Source organism: Eptatretus burgeri, chromosome 5, assembly GCF_056783735.1.
Source record: "Eptatretus burgeri isolate ZD-2024b chromosome 5, Ebu_testis_v1, whole genome shotgun sequence".
NCBI lineage: Eukaryota > Metazoa > Chordata > Myxini > Myxiniformes > Myxinidae > Eptatretus > Eptatretus burgeri.
The window spans coordinates 45,534,348-45,555,644 of record NC_140965.1 but is presented as its reverse complement, the minus strand read 5'-3'; the positions used below and the strand labels follow the sequence as shown (position 1 = coordinate 45,555,644).

The 21,297-nt window shown below is 42.4% G+C and overlaps 1 protein-coding gene across 1 annotated transcript in view; it reads right to left on the bottom strand.

Moving 5' to 3' along the window:
• The window catches only part of TLL2 (tolloid like 2), a 245,338-nt gene that overhangs the window by 5,102 nt on the left and 218,939 nt on the right, over nt 1–21,297 (bottom strand). The window contains exons 16-20 of the mRNA XM_085881680.1: nt 18,982–19,142; nt 16,468–16,648; nt 11,644–11,769; nt 9,623–9,750; nt 6,938–7,151 (exon numbers count right to left, since the gene is read on the bottom strand). Coding sequence (XP_085737806.1) covers nt 6,938–7,151; nt 9,623–9,750; nt 11,644–11,769; nt 16,468–16,648; nt 18,982–19,142 — 810 coding nt within the window. The remainder of the gene's footprint in view (nt 1–6,937; nt 7,152–9,622; nt 9,751–11,643; nt 11,770–16,467; nt 16,649–18,981; nt 19,143–21,297) is intronic.

The following is a 21,297-nucleotide window of genomic DNA, read 5'->3' as shown; positions in this document are numbered from 1 at the left end:
AGGTGGTTGTGTGAGGACGGTTGTGGAGAAGGTGGTTGTCTGAAGGCGGTTGTGAGAGCGATGTTGGTGGTGGAGGTGGTTGTTGTGAAGCGGTTGATGAGAGCGATGTTGGTGGTGGAGGTGGTTGTTGTGAAGTAGTTGATGAGAGCGATGTTGGTGGTGGAGGTGGTTGTTGTGAAGCGGTTGGTCCAAAATAACGATAGCAAAAGAATAACGGCTAACTCAAGGATCACAGCCCTGCACACGAATAATTGCCCGTAAAACATCAGTGGGGAAATCTATCTGAACACAGACTTATCGACATAACTGATCTAAGGACCTATATGGTGTTCTGTGAATTTCCACAGCTGTAACAATATCAATCCCTTTGCTCATGCAACCTTCACCCCTCAGTGTTCTGTTTTTTTTTTATCCTCCTCCCCTCCCCCCCCCCCAACCATTCTCTTTTTTTTTTTTTTTTTTTTCTGTCTCTGTCTCTCTGTCTCTCTGTCTCTCTGTCTCTCTGTCTCTCTGTCTCTCTGTCTCTCTCTCTCTCTGTCTCTCTGTCTCTCTGTGTCTCTGTGTCTCTCTCTCTCTCTCTCTCTCTCTCTCTCTCTCTCTCTCTCTCTCTCTCTCTCTCTCTCTCTCTCTCTCTCTCTCTCTCTCTCTCTCTCTCTCTCTCTCTCTCTCTCTCTCTCTCTCTCTCTCTCTCTCTCTCTCTCTCTCTCTCTCTCTCTCTCTCTCTCTCTCTCTCTCTCTCTCTCTCTCTCTCTCTCTCTCTCTCTCTCTCTCTCTCTCTCTCTCTCTCTCTCTCTCTCTCTCTCTCTCTCTCTCTCTCTCTCTCGTGAAGAGTCGCTCTCCCCAACTCCCCCTCCCATATTCCTCGCTCTCCCCCCTCCTCCATCTGTCCCCTCTCCCTCCTTACTGCCTCACTCTGCCCTCCCTCCCCTCCCACCTCTCCGCTCCCCCTCTCCTCTCCTCTCTGCCCCCCTCTCATCTCACTCCACTCTCCTCTCTCCTCTCACTCTCCTCCCCTTTCCCTCCTCCTCTCACTCCCCTCCCCCTTCCCCCTCTCCTCTCACTCCCCTACCCCTCCCCTCTCATCTCACTCCCCTCCCCTCTCTCATCTCACTCCCCTCCCCTTCCCCTCTCTCCTCTCACTCCCTCCCCTTCCCCTCTCTCCTCTCACTCCCTCCCCTTCCCCTCTCTCCTCCCCTCCCCTCTCATTCCCCTCCCCTACCCCTCTCCTCCCACTCCACCCCTCCTCCTCCTCCCCTCTTCCTCCCCCCCTTCCCTTCCCTCCCTCTTTTTTTTTCATTTATTTATATTTTCATTTACGGATGCTTTCTGACGGTTCTGTGATTTTTCCTGGTGTATCAGCACACAAAATTACTGTGCTTCTCCATTGTCTCAGGTCACTCGCCTGCATTTTTTTTCATTTTCTTCTATTTTCACTTATGGATGTTTTCCGATGGCTGTGCGACTTTTCTCAGTGTACCGGCTTCAATGTCCATTAGCGCAAAATTTCAGCTTTCTACGTCACCCGGAAGGTACCGATCTTTAATATCAGTCAGTGAGTCAGTGGTGAGAAAGAACGTTATACATTAGATATTTATTTCTGGAGTATGACTGGTTTATCATTACCTCTGCCACCTAAGGTGGACATAAGGTGGTTAAGTTTGCACTCCTGTTTGTCTGTGTGTTTGTGAGCAGGATATCTCAAAAAGTTGTGGACAAATTCAGACAAAATTTGGTGGACAGGTTGGAGGTATGACATGGACGGATTAATGAAAAATTTTAGTATCCTGATCTGGTTCTTCACCAAAATCTAGTCATTCTTCACCATTGAGTGATGGGACTAAAAACGATATGTGGCATGATAGTTCAAAACGTTGTGGAAGATTTATGACAAAGCTAAGTAGACGAGTTGGTGAGGTGATAAGAACAAGGTGATTTGATTTTGATTAATGTTCGGATCCAGATCCGGCCCATCAGTGGGATACAAAATGTAAACTAGTCAACCTGGCAAAGATATGCACTCTACCAAGTTCCGTTCTCGTTTTACATGTAGAGCCATTCATTAAAAGTTGCTTACATGCTTCAAAAATGATGACGTTTGTTTCTGAAATTCAAGCGGGATGGAATTTGCAATTAGATTAGTGACTCATCAATTATTTGAATCCAACAAGAATGGGAATTCATTACGCTTGTGTCTTGTGGTCATGTCCATTGCATAAGGACTGTGTTCCCAGAAAAGTGTCTTGCTGACAAGATCATTGAAATCAATCCATTGTGAAGGATGCTGCCAGGTGTTGAGATGCGACTTTAAGAGAGATGCAGTGGACGTGATTCGGACAAAAGCTATAAAAGGCAGTGACAGAGTGTGCACAGATGAGACGCTGGGAAGAGGAGCAACGATGGCATGAAGAATGAGAAGCACCATTTCCTTCCTTCTGCTTCCATTTCTGGTTTCCTGGTTGGGTTGCTTCTCTTGGTCCTCCAAGTGATCTGCTAACAAAAAGCTCAGTAATCGGCCTGGATTCGACTTATCTGCCATTGATTTTATGTTCTTTGTTTGGGTCGATTGTTCTTCGGATTGAGTGGTCATTTTTTTCGTGCTCATTCTCTTTATTTTATTCATTCCTAAGCTCAGATAGTTTTGGGCATACACATTTTTTTCCCCAAGTCTGTAATCAAACAATCTCAAGTCTGTAGGCAAAAAAAAAAATTTATAAACTCGTGTTCAAATACTCAAATGACTTGCAACGTCATGAATCAGATGGCAGTTTCCATCAGAATTAACAGGCAGTGAAAAAAAATTGAATTGTTGGTAGTTGGGTTTTTTGGGGGTAGGTGGAGGAACTTCATAGTAAAGGTAAGATTGTATAGTGTATCATGGTCCGTGGATGAAGAAGAGACATCTCTATGTAAATTAAGTAGGGAAAACAGTCAGCTTAAGATTATTACGTGTCACCACATGGGGGTGGTGCTGTGTTAATTAGGTAGGGTTGAAGGATAATTTCTCCCAGTGTGTGATTGCCTCCTGTGACCTTTTCCTAAGTTTTTGCATTTACAAAACCAGGGATAAAAGAACCACGTTTTCAACAACAACAGAGCCGAACGTTCCGAAGCAGGCAAAAACTCCACCTTCTTGGCTTCGGACCAGCAAGCCACGCCCCGAGGCTTAGGATTGGTCAGGGTGACATGAGAAGGTGCAAGGGAGACAAGAGGGCATGATTGAAGAGCAGAGAGTTGATTGGTGTAAGGATCGCAGTTGAGACAGAGGGTTTCGTTTTTGCTCCCCTCTCAGCACAACGAAATAGTATCGTGATTTTTGTAGTTCGTGCTGGTGTGAATTTGTTCATGTACTGAAACAAGACGCTAGCCATTACCGTTTGGCTGAGTCACAAAGTTGTACGTTTATGAATATAGAGAGAAGAGGAGAAGCGCATATTTCAGCAATAACTCCGCGTTATCCCATTGTGTGTTTGAGGAGGAAGGTGGGGCATTGTTGTGAGCGGACCTGGTGGAAGAGAGGAGCCGGGTTGGCATATTCGTTTGAGAGAAGAAACTGTATGGCGGTTGGTGAGCCCTGGTGTTGAAGACCACTGCACAAAGGTTGAAGACCTCATGTACGTTTCCCACGCAGAGAGCGGCTTGGTGCCATTTTGAGTGCGGTTTCCCATGCAGGTTCAATTGCCAAGCTCATAAAATATCATCCCTGGACACCCAGCAAAAGCTGCTGTCACACCTTGATGTTTTAGCCAGCATATGGCCACGTATCAAAATTGATCTAAATCGCTGGCGTACGCTGAACTATTGATGTTTTTTTTAATTTTTGGGCGTATAATAACGTGTTGGATGTATGCATAACGTATTAGTAACCTAAACAGAAGGTTTTAATCACATATGGATAACTTATACCAAAGAATGCTGAGCGTGTTGTCGGCGTTCACAACCTATGCCCAACGATAGTCTAACTTATGCATACCGCGCGGCAGCGTATCGCTGACGATCACGTGGCGTAGGCTATTCATAGGCTGCGGCTCGACGATTCAAATCTTAACCGCACGAGACATCGAAGTGAGAAGCCGCTGTCACCCCTTGACGTTTTAGCCAGCGTATGCCGACATATGAAAACTTTGCCAAACCAAGCTGGCACATGTCCAATACGTTATGGGTAAGTTTTGTATACGTTAATAGCACGCTGGCATACGTCGTAGTATGCTGGCATACGTCGTCATATGCCGAATACGTGGAGAAATTTTCAGCATGTTGAAAATTTCTCGACGTACTCGACGTATGACACACATTCCGCATACGCTGGCATAAGTTGTAGGCACGCTACGCGATCGTTGACACACGTCGACACACGTTACTTGTACGTTACTCATAAGTCGAAACACCTCAATGTAATGGTTAGCGTCAATGTTCCAGACTCCCTGGTTTTTTGGGGTTTTTTTTCTTCGGTATGACGGTCATGTTGACACTTCGATTTCCAGTGAGGTTATGATTTAAATTGTTGAGCGGCATCCTATTAATTATTATATTATATTATAACCGCACTAGAAATCGAAGTATTAACATCACCGTCATACCGAAGAAAAAAAAAAAGAAAAAAAAACAGGGAGTCTGGAACACTGACGCTAACCATTACCTTGATGTGTTTCGACTTATGAGTAACGTACAAGTAACGTGTGTCGACGTGTGTCAACAATCGCGTAACGTGCCTTCAACATGTTACTCATAGATTAGAAATAAGTTTCGGGTATGCTAAACATTTCTTTGACGTGTTTTGACTTATGAGTAACTTACAAGTAGCGTGTGTCGACGTGTGTCAACGATCGCGTAACGTGCCTACAACTTATGGCCAGCGTTATGCGAAACGTGTGAGCCATATGCTGGCATACGTCGGGAAATTTCAAGCATGGAAAATTTGTCGAACAGCTCGGCGAACTACGACGTTTGCCAGCGTGCTCTTAACGTATACAAACTTACCCATAATGTATTCGACGTGTGCCGGCCTTTTAGCCCAATTTTGCATACGTCAGGCATACGCTGGCTAAATCGTCAAGGTGTGACAGGACCTTAAGTGCCAGAATAAAGGGAGAGATTTTCTTTTATTTTATCTTTCCCCTTGTCTGCATTTGAGTCTGTGTGGAGACATCTCAAAATTAGCTTGAGTTTACCTCACGTTTTTATTTTCACACGTTGGCTTATTTCCATTACAAATATTTGATTTCTATTCATAAAACCCTTATTTATTAAAATTGCTTGTGTCTGTCTATTCGTTGTTGGTTCAAGTAAAACCCATGTGCCTCTGTCTGCTATGCGTTATTACCGCCCTCCATCCCACGTGCGCCATAATCTCCAGGGAACTCGGCTGTTTGCCTTGAACGGAAACTGTTCAGCTATCTGTCCAGGTCGGTGTTAACCGCACGTCCACGACAACTGGATCGGGATAATTAACTTAACCGGCGTGGACATGACAGTACTTAAGTGGTAGCTCAAAGAGAAAGGTGAAGCAAACAAGGCTAAAGAAGTTGCAAAACGATACCCACTAGAAACCAATACTTCAAAGAGCAAGAGAAATGACAGATGATGGCGACACAGCTTCAGGTTCAGGTTCAGCAGACATGGCTGCTGGCAATGTAGAACATGCGGCTTAAGCACTCAAACGAAACAACTGATAAGAAACGACTTCCTCTCCACAACCACCTCCTGTTTGTCTGTGTGCCTTTCCATCCTCCTAACAGACATGGCTCTATTTACATCTCACTCTTTGCAAACATAGACCACCTTATAACCACTCATCCCAACTCTCTCTTCCTCATATGTAGTGATTTCAACTGTGACCTTACCAATTGGCTTGGTGTTGGTACCTCTTCAACCATCCATGGCAATGAAACAAAGGACTGCTGTGACTCCATAGGCCTTACCTAATCAATGAACTTTCTGACCCAGATTTCTCCCAATGGCACATCTTCCCTTCTGGACTTGGTAATGATGAAATTTCCTACAAATGCCTTCTGTTCCTCTTCTGCTCATGTGCTAGTGAGAGTCAATATTTCTGGCTATTGTCAGAGCTGGCAGATCACTCAAGATGACTGGCAGGGACTGCAAGCTGCCCTCTCATGTCAAGAGTGGTCCTTCATTTCCACGTCCCCTGCTAGAAACTCAAAATAAAAAAAGAGGAATCAGAGACATTCTGCGAGAGGAACATTTCCGTTTTATAATGTCTGCAGGTGCAACAGACACCTGAATGAATGGAGAGATCTGTGATATTAGAATCGAGACCTTCAACATTGGTGGACCACATTCTGAGGGAGGGGCTGGGAGGGGCGAGGAGCAGGTCGGGGCTGTTTGGAACGCAGTGGGGATGCTTGGTTGAACCCTCAGCTTGTGACAGATGGCGGGGGGGGGAGGTGTGATTGGGGGTGGGGGGCAGTGTTTTGAGGACCTCTGTAGTCAAGCAATGCATTAGTACTATGATAAGGTTTAACATACTGCATCTTATTTTTAATTGTGAGATTTCCAACTCATTTTTTCTTCATGACTCACAGCCTCTATTTGATTTGATCATGTGCAATGTCACCTCTTTCTTAGCCCTTATGGACTCTTCACAGATGGTGCATCCAATTTTACAAATCTCGTCCTCATGTTTCCAGTAAATATACACCTATCAATGATGTGGAACACCAGATAAATCAGAATTCACAATAACCCTGATAAGAATACCAGAACATCATGATGCAGTCTTATATTTTGCCAGTAATTGCAAAACATCAACTCCAATTGTTAACAATTTGTGAAATCACTCATCACATCAAAAGATCTGAGTCGTCATAATAACACCAAAATTAACACAAAGTCTTGTCTTACTTTCAATGTCACTGTGCTTTTCAAGAAATATAAAGACATTATTTCATTCTAAATAACTCTTCCCAAAGGTCCTTACCAGTGGTGTGCATTGCCTTGAAGCCATGTTTCTGTACCGAGGCATCTGAGATAAACTTCACAAACATCTGGTTAATGGAAGACACCAGTGACTCCGGCTTCTTGTTCCCACAGAAGCGGCCCATTATAGGAGCTTTGTCGCTTACGCCATCGTAAATTTCCAGATGGTCATAGGCACACTCCTGCTGCTGTTCAATTTCAAAGTCACTGAAAGTCTGAGTGGGAAAAATACAGGGAGTAAAGCGAGTGTTCGGATTGTTATTTTAAAAAAATTAGTGAGACGTATCAAACTTCTTAAATATACCTCAAAAATGGTATCAAGTGCATAGCATTCAAATTATATTTACATTTCATGTGATCTTTTTCCACTGGAAGTTTATCACTCATGATGCCCCCCCCACAACAGTTATAGACCACGAGGGGTAAAATGCTCAACTCACCCATGTATGGTGTACGGAATTTGACCAAGGTAGTGAGCCAAAGCCCTATTATTTGTGAAAAATACAATGGGGTCTTTGAAATCTACAAATGACTGCAAATAGAAAAGGTAGCCAACTAAAAGTACATTTGAAAGGACGATGTGCTCCACAACATAGTGTCCTCTACTGACACTACCTCAGAGAGGTATGGGTGTTTAGATGTTCTTTTTTTATACATAGTCAAGGCCTGTGAAAGAGCTAGTACACTGGATAGATCAGGACACAACGGGACAAGAGGAACAGTCGACAGATAGTGGCAGACTTGGACAAACAATGGGTGTGGGTAGGAATGGGGTGCAGGAGAGGATGCATAGGTTGTATAAGATGGATACAGAAGGAAACTCGAAGGAAGGAAAACTGGAAATTTGGAAGGAAGTGGGATTGAGGTGGGGGTTTAAAAGTGTAGAAAATATCATGGGTGTGGATTGGAGACGATCTTACAAGGTGGTGAACAGCTTGGAGGGAGGGAGGACTTGGAAGACTCTTGGAGGGTCTTCTTGGAGGAGTTCTGAAGACTTGAAGGGAAGAATGAGATTTAAGAGAATGTGCAAGTTGGTTCCACAGGCAGGGAAAAAAGGAAGAGCAAATAAGTGGAGGTCAGCAGTGATCCTGGATTGAGGTAGTTTCACCAGAAGGGGATTAATGGTGGACCATGTGTGCCTTGCAGAGACCTGGGGGGACAAAGCACATAAAGAGCAGAGGGCGCAAGACCAGAAAGGAGGTGTTAGAAGATGGAGACTTCCAACATGTCTGCAATGGCAAAGTGCTAGACCCATATACTCGGATTATCACGGGAGATTCCAATAATCTTGAAGGCCTTGGTTTCCACAGCATCAAGCTGAGAAAGATGCGATGCAGGGGAGCCAGCCCAGAGGGGAGAGCAGTACTCCAACAAGCTGCGGACGAAGGCCTTGTAGGTGGACAGGAGTTCAGGTGTGCCAAGGAAGGACTTTGTATGATGGAGGATGCCCAGTCGGTGGCTGGCTTTGGAGGCCAACTTTGAAATGTGGTTTGCCCAAGAAAAATCATGGCTCAGTGAGACCCAGGAGTTTGAATGACTTCCTCAAGAGGACAGGGGATGGGAGGGTTGGTCAGATGGTCTTTTCAAAGAGATGTCATGAGTGTGAAATTTGTCAGGGATGAAAGACATATTCCAAGTGCTTGACCAGCTTGTGATTTTGCCAAATTTGAAGAGGGGGAAAAGGCTGCTGCCTACCTGTCTGAAGGATGAGGAATATCATGGCAGAGGGTGGAGTCATCAGCAAATAGATGAAGAGGATTTTCCAGAGAGTCAGAGAGATCATTCATGAAGATCAGGAATAGGAATTGGTCCAGAACACTGCCTTAGGGCACTCCAGCCTTGACAAGGAGAAAGATGAAAGGATTTCGTTGAGAGCCATACATCGACTACAAGAGTAGATGAAGTCAGGAAGTCATTCCACGACCTTGATTGCCATAGGCAGAGAGTTTGGAGAGCAAGGTGGGATGCCAGGGTGTATCAAAAGCACAAGATATGTCCAGAGATGGCCCTGATCTCATGTCTGACATTGAGGATCTCCATCCATTGTTGGGTTAGTCGAAGCAGCATGTCCAAAGTGGAATGACCTGGTTTGAAACAATATTGATGATCTGAGATGAGGTTGTTCAAGAAAAGGAAGGATTTCATGTCAACTGTGATGATGGATTTCATGACCTGACTGATTACAAGGTGATAGGTCTGGAGTTAAGGGGATCAGTTTTTGCACCTTGCATGTGATTCTGTCAGCAATTCAACTCAAGACCTAATTGTTCAGAGGTAAGCAGTCTGAGGCTGGCAGTGCCTCATCTCCAATCTCAACTGTCTCAATATTTTAGTGGAAATGAATACACTTCCATCCATGTGTGAGCATACAAGACATTATAAAATAGTTTTTTTTTATCAAGCAGAGGGAAAAAAAAACAAGGTTACGAGTTGGTGTGAAATTACGATCTGAATGATCCATTAAAAAAAAAACCCGTCATATTTAATAAAATTCAATGTATACACTTTTATATCCACCCTTTCCATGGACCATTGTGATGTCTTTTATTTTTTTCACACTTAATAAATAAGAGCATGTTTTGAACGAGTTTTGACAAAACTACGTGGATAAGTTGCCTCGGCAAATACATAAAGAGAATTCTCCGTGGTGAGTTCACACGATGTCCTGATGTGGCAGATATCTTACAAGTTTTACACGATGTCCTGATGTGGCAGATATCGTCCACGTGCATTCCTTGCGACTTGGGTACTTATCAGGCCAATTTGGACTTGTAATTACACCCTCCACACTGCTCATCTTGTGTTCACAGCCAGCTGTTATGAAACGGAAGGGAAACATGAAACACCATTTTGCTATCACTCATATATCACACTTTAGTCAGACAATTTGAATACATAATTTCAAAGAAAGCGAAAATCATCAAGAAAACATGACAACTGGCTTCGAAGAGTTGAGTTGCATTACGTATGCAACAATGGTGGAATTGTTTCCATGACTAATTCCACAGCACAGTTCATTTAAGTTTATCCACAACCTATTAATTTAACGGATATTTTAATTATACAAATGTACTTAGAATTACATCCTTGGATTTTTTTATATTTTTTTTTCAAACATCCTACATTCCTAATGATTCTTTATGAAGCAGTTGATTCAAGATTCTTGGTTGTGTGCCTCGATAGAAGAACAATTTTGTAAACATGGTTTTAATAATCTATATATATATAGAGTTGAAAGTGTGTCTGTCTGTGTGTCTGTGTGTGTGTGTTTGTCTGTGACTTATGCACGCGAAAAGTACTGGGCTGATCCTCACCAAACTTCAGAGGCTGACAGAACATGTACCAGGGAATGTCCCGATGTAAAAGAATTGTATTTCCGACTTGCGGTTTCCAAATTATGACGTCATCACCTGATTTTGTAACGTTAATTTTTCAAGTTCAGCCGATTGACATGGGGCCAACGCCATTTGCAATAGAATGAAAAATAACGCTACAGTTAAATGAAGACAATGACTTCCGACTTCCCGGTTTCCGAATTATAACGTCATCACGTGATTGCGTAACGTTAATTTTTCAAGTTCAGCCGATTGACATGGGGCCAACGCCATTTGCAATAGAATGAAAAATAATGCTACAGTCAATTGAAGACAATGGCTTCCGACTTCCCGGTTTCCGAATTATGACGTCATCACCTGATTGCGTAACGTTAATTTTTCAAGTTCATCCGATTGACATGGGACCAACGGAATTTGCTGGAGAATGAGAATTAATTAAGTCGCAAATGATGACATGAAACCAGCCTCACATTGTTGAGGCATTATGGTTTTTTATCTGATGCGGCAATAAATCTTAACATTTTTGAACTCGAGTCTTCTGCATATAAAACATGGCGGGAAAAATATAATATTATAGTGGTGATGAAAAAAAAATAATAATGCTGGCAGCCTCTACAATTTTACAATTAACTGTGACATATGCTCCTTCAGACCCGCCGTCATCCACGGGATTCCTGTGTGGAACACGGGTATCCCTGCTAGTCTGTTACTATACAAAGGAAGGCTTGAAGAAAAGGTATTGGTTCTCAAGTTACCCAGAATCACCAGTATATATTTTAAAGGCTAATTTAAGATCATAATTTGTACATAGTATGTGATTATACCCATCCAACACCTTGTGTACAAGCACTGTCTCAACACCCACCCCCTCCACCCACACCCTATGGTCCCTCTCTACTCCCCCCTCCCCACCAAAACACCACACAATCACCTTTCACCTGTATTTGTAATGTGTCAATAGATCCAAGATACAATGAAAGCAGAGTGAATTGTCAGCAAAATAATGAACACCATGCGGTTGGTGAAACAGTGCAATCGTTTTAAACTGTGATGTAAAATTAATTCCAGGGCTTACAGTATATCTATATCACATGCAGGACAAAGACATCAGTGTATGTTTACATGAAGTGCAAGCACAGACAACAGACAAATCAATATTAGTTTACATTTGAACCTGGGATCACAGCATAATTATCCACGGGCTCAGGTGAGAATACGACAAAAGCTCATTAATTGCAGATGAATATCAGATGAATTCTCTCTTAGTTGCTCATGTTGTTCAACAAAATAGTGTTTTACAGTTCAGTTAAATGTTTGTCAAATAAAAAGTCAATTTTTTTGGCAGGGTTCGAGAAAAAAAAATTGTTCTTACCTTCCTTGCAGTCATGCCCATTGTCATGCAGAACAAAGCCATTGCGGCACTGACAGGTATAACTTCCCACAGTGTTGATGCAGTCATGCTGGCACCCACCATTGTCTTTCGAGCATTCATCCTTATCTGTGGGTAGGCAGATGAATGCACACATTGAGGAACCCCAAATAGGTGTTGGAAGGATATCACGAGTAGCATACTTGCTTTTGGAGCATCTCGCTCCAGTTTGATTTTGGACCTGGCTAAAAACTGACACCCAGATATTTCACAGGCATGATGCCACATCAGTGAAGGTGTTCCTCGGATAGACGTTTCGCTGAGGACCCATCTGCTAGCATTAGTTGGTGGACGTTAAAGAACCTAAGAAGATATATTTTGATGAAGAGAAGGTTTATTGCCAGTAATTTTCATGCCCAAACCTGATGTTTTGGTTGAGCAATCCCAACATCTTTCATGAGGTGCTCAATGGACCAGGCACATGAGCGGAGACAAAAGGTTGCTGCACTATCGAGATAATTGGCCGTCTGATGAGAGGCCTGGAAATTACTGGCTCCATGTATACTGCAAACGGTAAGTAATGATGATGAAAAGTCATCTTCGTGAAGACTGGTTAAGTAATTATGCTTCCATCATTACCAAAAAAGGAAGGAATGAATGGATGGCTTGTAAACTTGGTAGCATGCTTGGTGGGACAGAAGTATCTCTAAGCTGTAATAATATGTTGAATTACACACCACAAAGTTTACAATTTCCTTATACGGCAAAAACGGACTTATACGGACAGCAAAAAATAATAGCTGGAAGGTTTTAAAATATTGCATGAAAGAAAAAGGGTTTGTTCATTCCCTGGGACTGACTCAATTAGTGAACTTTCTGACCCGGATTTCTCCCAATGGCAATCTTCGCTTCTGGACTTGGTGATGAAAAACTTCACTGCAAATGTCCCCTGCTCTTCCTCTGCTCGAATGGGTTCATCTTCATATGCTTGTGAAAGTCAACTTCTCTCCAGCTAATCTCAGAGAGCTACCTTAACACTGGCAAGTCTGGCGGTTCACTCAGGTAGATTGGCAGGGACTGCAAACAGCAATCTCTCTTCAGGACTGGTCTCGCATATCTACTACCCATGATGTTAACTCAGCTTGGGAATCCTTCCACAGAATCCTGCTCTCTCTCTCTCATGCAGATTCATCCAATCTCATCTTCAGTTATCTTACCCTTATTCCTGCCCATGGTATACTAAATACTGTCGTGAGGCAGTTGCTCTGAAATAAGTTGCCTTCTCTTCCTGGAAGGCGAATGTCAATGCATTCCAAGAAGTCCGCAACAAGTGTGTGTCCACTCTCAGGAGAGCCAGAAAACAAGATCTGTCCAAAATCAGGAATGAACTTTCAAACTTGTCTCGCTCTAAAACCTGGTGGTGCCTTGCTACGTCTTTCTCTATAGTGTGCTCTCCCTGCATCCATTTCCTCATTATAAAACGCACTCCAGGCGACTGCTTGCCAGAAGCCGAATGCCTTAATTTTGTGTTTGCTTCCAAATCTTGTGTCCCCAAGCGCTCACTCTCTGTTACCCACCCTTCCCAGTTATACCCAACTGCTCCTGTACAGTGCTTTTTGCACTTGAGAAGGTGGAGAAGGTTCTTTAAACCCTCGATTCTGACTGCTACTGGACGGGACGGCATCAGCTTAAATGTCCTAAAAACCTGCTCTGCTGCTATTGCACATGCTCTCTCTGCCCTTTTCACCCTGTCTTTTTGCCCTAGGTCATCTTCCATCTGCTTGGAAATTGGCCAATATCACTGCATTACATAAAAAGTTGAAAAACTGAATCCCCTAAACTACAAACCTATCAGCTTACTGCCAGTCACCAGCAAGATTATGGAATCCATCATGACAGTTGATATGAAATCTTTCCTTTTCACCAACAGCCTAATCTCAAATCACCAATTTGGATTAAGACCAGGTCAATCCATCTTACACATGCTGCTTCTACTCACCCAAAAATGGAGAGGCCCTTCGATACAGTTTGGCATCCCAACTTGCTCACCAAAACTGCCTTTGGCACTTCAAGGAAAACTCCACACATGGCATACTGACTTCCTCTATTCTCATAGCCAATGTTTGGCTCTCAACAGAATCCTTCAATGTCCTCTCCCTGATAAGGCTGGAGTGCCCCAATGCAGTGTTCTGGGCAGTCATATTCCTGATGTTCATAAATGATCTCTTTGACTCTCTGGAAAATCCTCTATTTATTTGCTGATTATTCCACCCTCTTCCCTCTCTTCAGATCTTGACAAAAATCACAAGCTGGTCAAACACTTGGGTTCTGTCTTTCAATCCAGATAAATCTATCTCTCTCTCTCTCTCTGGATCATCTGGCAACCCCCCTCCCCCCTCTCCATCTACTTTCTGAACAATCCTCTTGAAGAAGTTCAGTCACTCAAGTTCCTGGGTCTCACTATCAGCCTCAATATTTCTTGGGCAAACCACATTTCAATGCTGGCCTCCAAAGCCAGTCACCATCTGTGAAAAGCCCTTCCTTGACACACTTGAACTCCTATCCACCTACAATACCATCATCCGCAGCTTGATGGAGTACTGCTCTCCCCTCTACGCTGGCTCTCCTGCCTCACACCTTGCTCAGCTTGATGCCATGGAAACCAAGGCCTTCAAGATCATTGGAATCTCCCACAGTGAAGCTGTCTATGGGCCTATCACTTTCCAATCACAGACAGGTCAGTGCTCTCCGTATTCTCCTGCCACATTTCTGGTCTTTCATCCCACTCTGCTCTTTTCGTGCCCAGGTTTCTGAAGGGGGCTCATGCTCCATCATCAACCATCAACCTCCCACCATGAAACTCATTAATTTCACAACTAATTGTTTGTCTTGTTAGGTTATTTCTCCAACATAAGCTCATAGAGTGGGTCCCGGTGCTTGGCCATCCATACATTTTTGCCCCAAATATTGGTACATATGCAAGTCTGTCCGTCCATCAATCAACATTTGACTAAAACATCTCACAAACTATGAAATTACCTGACTGATATGGACCAAATTTGGTACGATACATCAGAACAGCAAGGTCTCATGGAGTTGTGCTCTCCCTCTCGATCTGCCCCCAAAGAGAGGCGGAAAAGGGGGATTTCGCCTCAAATTCAGTTCATATATTTTAAAATATTCTCAGAAACCTATGGCCAGACACAGACCAATCTCTTCATGAAACATAAGGACCATGCCATTAACTTAAGTTGTGCTCCACATGACCATACCACTTCAGGAAGGGGGGGGGCATGTCCCCTCCCCCCCCAATTCCTCATTTTTACCCCACCTGCTAGGAAAATAAATGTCAGCCTCCGACAGGGCTATTTAATTTCTAATTACCGGACTCACTACTATCATTTATTGAACGTTTTGACTCGTCTTTATAGAGGATTGAATCATGCTTCAAACAACAACAAAATGGCGTGATACAAATGTTCAGCATCTACATATGCCTCCGTCTACGTGACACCGAATAGTACACTGTGGCCCACTGGCAAACAACGTACAATAGCAAGCATAGTGACGTTAAAAGGATATATTTTCTCTATTTTATTAGCGATGTTATAACGAAACGACAACAGCCAAATCAACCTTAAGTGAGGAATTATTGCATCTTGTCTTTCGACTCCACTGTTGGTGTTCTCCCTTTCATTTTCATTCTGTCTCTCACATTCCTTTTGTCCTGTTATATCCTGATCTTTTCAATGTACACGCTTTTCCACAAGCTTTGACTGTGTATCCAAAAACACTAAAGGGATATGGGAACTTTGCATTTACATAAAACTCAGCAGAAAATAGACAATTTCATTGATATGGTTGATGAGGGATTATATACAATGTGATCCATGACCAAATGTGCTGATATTGTCACGTGGAGACTGCAGCCAACCTTAAGGAATGTACACACTCACTCATGACATCTGTGTGATGGTTCAGCGATATATCAAGCCTGCTCTTAAATGGCAAAATACGTGGTCGGTTGAAGAACATTGCAGCTGGAAGAACAGTTGGAGAAGGAAGGGATGGTAGCTGGACAGAGAATTTCACAGCCATCTCGTACTCACTCCAACTTTTCTGCTCCTCACCTTCTCTTCTGACCCCTTATCCCCACAATCATGGAGCAAAACTTTCCACTAATCTCTGTCCCGGGTCTTTCAAGTAATTTCTCTATCCAACCCCCTTTACCTCACCTTCCCCAACCCAAGAATTTCAAGCAATCTCAGCACCACCATTAATGACAGAAATCTGTTTAGAGACTGTTCCCTCCCATTTGCTGAGAGGAGACTTCCCTCCCTCTTTTTGTGGGGCAAAACATGACGTATTCTCCCCCACACTGACAGGGTCCACATCGGAGACACCACACCTTAGCTGCTGTCTTAAACTAATAAAAGCACAACTTCTTGTCTACCTCAGAGGCAACATTTTAAATTGACTCCTTACTTTAAGCAAACACTTAATCCATGGAAAGATACACCAAAGCCAAACACAAATATATTCAACATCTATAAGACCTCAATTTAGCTATTGCCTATCCCCTCACAAACATAATGTTGTACTTAAACATCCTAAGTTTTACCATGAGCCAGTGTTGCCAATTCTGGGTTGTTTCCTTTAATGATCGATTGTCACAATTTTGATCTTGTATTTTTGATCCAAAACAACAAGTAATCAATGAGACAAGAGCAACATTAATTTATATTTTTAAATAAAAAAATTTAAAATCCAGAGTATGTCATCTTTAATCACGGGGACAATTGGTTTGAGAAGGTGGTTTTGTCTCACCAGAGAAAAAGTGTGCTTTGAAACCCTTCTTTGATATAGATGTGTCAGACTTGAACTCAAGCCTCAGGTTGTTGTTCTGAGATGTGATGATCTCTGGCAGTTCTGTCCCACAGAACTTTCCGTGTACTTTGGCATCAGGTGGAGATCCACTATGGATCTCCACGAAGTCATACTTGCACACCTACACCACAAAGAAGGTTGTTATAGCAAGTATATTATGTTTGCGTAGTAAGCACCAATATAAATAATTTTCATCTCTCTAGCTCATTTCTGCACAGAAAAATAAATATATATATATATTTTTTTTTTTTTTTAACTTAAGTGTTAGTTTGTTTACTACAACTAAATATTTAGTCAGTAAAATTAAAGGGTTAGCAAAAACACAACTAAATATGCTTCAAAAATTTTTTTCAACCAGACAGGGAAAAGAAAGCATTTAGAAATGTTTTTTTAATGCAACGAAATAATTTTGGTTGGAATTAATATTATGAAGGGCTCTTACATGGTATAGACCAGAGAGAGAAGAGCTATATTTCTTTATGAATGCAAATGTGATAAAATGTGTATGTTCTCATCATTGAAACGAGTGATCAATATACTAACAGAACTCAAACTAGACTCTGTATACAGGTTATTGGTGAGTTAGTGCCACTTGATAACACTGTTATTAACGTCTTGCAGTACTCTACTCATCATTAGGAATGTGCTAAGATGACAGTAATTTGGTTGGGTTGGATTTGTTCTGCTTTTCAAAACATAACAAACATATTCCACATTTTAGACTCGTTACCAGTACAGTATTATAGCTGTACTGGAACAGATTGGCCAAGGCACAACTAGTGCTGCAGCAAAAGTTTTCAGCACTATAGTCATCATGTTATCTGGGCCTGTAGATTTTGCTGTCTCCAAGGCACTGAGCCGGTTTTTTTTGACATCACGAGATGTGAATAGAATTGGCCGATAACTGGCATCTGTGACAGTGAGAACCTCAGGAGGAGGCCAAGAAAGATCACCCACTCATCATTTCTTGTCGAGGATGGTTACCTCTACCACCGAAGATGGATAGAGGTTATGTTTTCACCCCTGTTTGTCTGTCTGTCTGTCTGTCTGTCTGTGAGCAGAATATCTCAAAATGTTATGGACAGAATCAGACTTGGACAGGTTGGGTGTGTGACAAGAATAGGCGGAGTAGATGTTGGTTAAGGTCCAGATGCAGATCCAGCCCATCAGTGGGATACAAAACGTAAACTATTCAACCTGGCAGAGGTATGCGCTCCACTGAGTGTTGTTGTAGTTGCAAATATTTCAGCCTTTCCCCTTTGGTACTCATGGGCTGAACTCTGCCATCATTTAAGGTGGGGATGTCATGTCGCCTCCTCTCATTTGTTGCTCAATTATTCATAATCATTCACAACTGGATGTAAAAGGGTCACAACTTTGACATGATCAGCTGATTGTGTGATCGCTTAGCCCTGTCCATTGCATACTGCTGCTTCATATGTATGGAGTCCAGTAATGTCATTTCACGAGGTTGGCACCTCTGTCAAAATGCTTGGTGATGCACTACTGCTCCTGACATGCTCTTTCACATCACTCATGAACCAGGGTTGTCCATCTGGCTTAGTACTGATGGACGCATGAGGATTATACCTGGACATGATGTTACATATTGTGATGGTATAGAATTCTGTGGCTGATTGCTCACAGCACTTTATGGATGCCCAATTTTGAGCTGCTAGATCTGTTCTTCAGCTAAAGTTAAATAAGGTCTGGAGTCTATATTGAGAATTCTGAGGACCACACCTCCCTGTATACCATTGTAATCCCATCCCTCGTGGGTTTATCCTATCGTTGGGAGAGAAATAATTCTTGAAGAATTAATACAAGTTTCCTTACAAGAAACTTTAACATAGGCCGCCATTCGGCCCATCAAGCCGGCGCAATGGTTGTTTGTCCATGCTCTATTCTTTTAAAATGCTGAGTGTCAAGAAAGCATCGTGTACCATTTTTAAAATCTTTGGTATGACTCGGCCAGGGTCGGGTTTGAACCACCGACCTCCCAGAAGATTTTTGAAGGAATATATACGACCGCCATTTTGACACTTCTGGTCATGTGATCAGCATGACCTCTGCAATTTAACATCCCTACCCTGGTCTAATGTTGTAACCCAAATTTGGTAGCATTCTGACTGGTGACCGGAGAAGATTTTTGAAGGAATTTAATAAGTCCACCATTTTGATCTACTTAAAGTCACATGACCGGAATGAGTTTTGCAATCCCCATTACCAGTCAAGAGTGGAACGTTGCTACGAAATTGCAGCCAGATCGGCCCAGCAGTTTGGCTGGAGAAGTCGAAATCGGAGCCGGATGGATGGATGGACAGACAGTGCACGATGACAATACATAATCTGGAATTCATTCCAGATAAGCTAAAAATGAAAGCAATATAAACAATAGGCACACTCATGTGAGAATTAAACTGGTCAAGCATATTTGGTCAATGAAAGACTTACATCATTTCCCTCAAGTTCGAAGAACTCAAATTGCAGTGAGATGCGGTACTGTGTGGGAGCAGCCACCTGCCAAACACAATGCTTGTTGGTGGGGTACTCTTTGGGCCATCCTGGACTAGTGATTGTGCCATTGAGCTTTGTCATGAAGCCTCCACATGCCGCTGGTAGAGCAGGGAGGGCAAGAAGGCACAAGATGATTTCAAGATGTTTGTTTCATGCTTTCATCCAAAATAGATTTTTTTTTCTTTTCTTCCAAATGCTGATTCAACAAAATGGCATAGTTTAAAAGGCCAAAATGTTTATTTTTGGATCAAGCAATGATTTTAAAAGGAAGAACTTGACAATTAAAATGAAAAGCATTGTCATATATGATGGAGAGGTGGAGATATAGTGTATGAATTTGAGTAAATGATAATTTTATCTCCCAGAGTTATTAGAATGAAGCAATAATCAAGGACAAAGTGTTTGCTAAGTTATGACAATCAGCAGATATTGTCGAGGGAAGGAAAAGACTGTACTCAAATTTAGAGGTGGTTCTAAAACAAGGAACCAAATGACAGGTTTGAACCTGGGAGTTGAACTAAGAAGAAGCAGATTGATAAACATGTTATACTGGAGACACATAAGAAACAAAGCACAATACAAAATATAGAGCGAATGAAGACCAATAGGTTAATGACAAGGCTGCAGAGAGACAAAAAGCGGTGTCCAGTCTCTCATTCAAGTCATTTGATTCTGCTTGTATTTCTCATTCTTGCTTGATTTGCTCTTCCCAGAGGAAGGTGATGATTTTATAATCACAATTGACAGCAGTGCATTCAAATTGCAGGGAGGTTTAAAGAGAGTGGTTACTCCATTCTCTTCTCTTCCACTCTCTTCAAAAAGAAAGTTAACATCATCCTCAGTAGTGGTTGCTCAGCACAATTTCAGACAGAAATTAGTTCATTATGGCCTGCCATTTCCACTGTGTAAGCCTCAGGCCAAAACAGTGGACATTGAGGAGGCAGTTTCAGAAATCCTTTAAGTTTTTGGATCACCAAAAAGTCAATCGAAAAACGAAGTTTTAAACCTCTTTGCCATATTCCTGCCTAAAATTGTTTGAAGAGACACACTCACTCGTGGTAATTAAATACCATCCTGCAACTTTAAAGTTCTGCTTTGACTTGCAAATGGTCATGTATTTAATAATCGGTTCTGTTGTTTTTGTTGGTACTTATTCCACCCATGTTTCAGGCTTTGCCATGGAGCATTATTTTATGGTCGGTAATGGAATTGCCAGAGCTCCAACTCATGAGTTGGACTTTGGAGAGCGAGTTAAGGCAGGGCCTGTGTGGAGGTGATGACTCGCGCAATCTTCATTGTGAGCTCTTTAACATCCATCAGCAATTAATGCAAACAGATATGTCCCCAGCTTTATGTCCCATCTGACAGATGGCAAATCCCTGCCTGTGAAGCAACAGTACGACATTCCAGAGTAGGGTTGATATTTGAACGAAGACTAGATAGCTCAAAAGGAAGCGCTCTGGTTCTGCACCATGCTATCAGACAATTCATCATTTGTTAGTGGGAAGAGAAAAAAACAAGCTAAAAGGAGAAGCACATGCTAAATCAAACACCAATGCCCATAGATTAAATCTGTAAACTTCTACTGAAATTGGAATCATTTAGATAAATCTAATTAAAATATAAAATGGTTCAGTCTTATTGAGGACAATGAGCGCAAAGTAAAAAACACTTATTCTTACAGTTCTTAGAGGTTGCAGTTGTCCTGCATTATCGTGCACTTGTAAAAAAAATAAAAAACAATGATAAAATAACATCCTCTGTGCATTCCTCATTTTACTTGTTATTTACGCTTCTCGTCTACAATCATGCCCAGTTCATCAAAAGTATTCCAGGTGGTTGGTTTACAGCACAAACATGCCACAGTCTGTCTTGCCCCTCCCCTTCTGATTCAAAACAGCATTTCTCAGAAATGGTACAAGTATTATGTACCATGACCTCAAACAAATTGCAACAAAAGCTCTCACACTTGCACCATACCTAGCTAGGAAGGTGTCCTCCAAGACATGTAAAAAGTCCTGAAATCAGTATTTTTTAGGAGGGTTGTGGGAAAGCATATGAAGACACCTGCTTAATCTAGATTCACTGCGCTCTTATTATGTCGAGCGAAGAGCTGCAGAATAACTGTTAGACACACCATGCTTCAGGAGATGCTGATTTCCTCGTTGTGCAGAAGGCTGTGGAGGGTTACGGTCACCAACAGTGTGCTGGTCGGTGATGACAGACCTCCTCGTCCTACTGTGCTACCATACA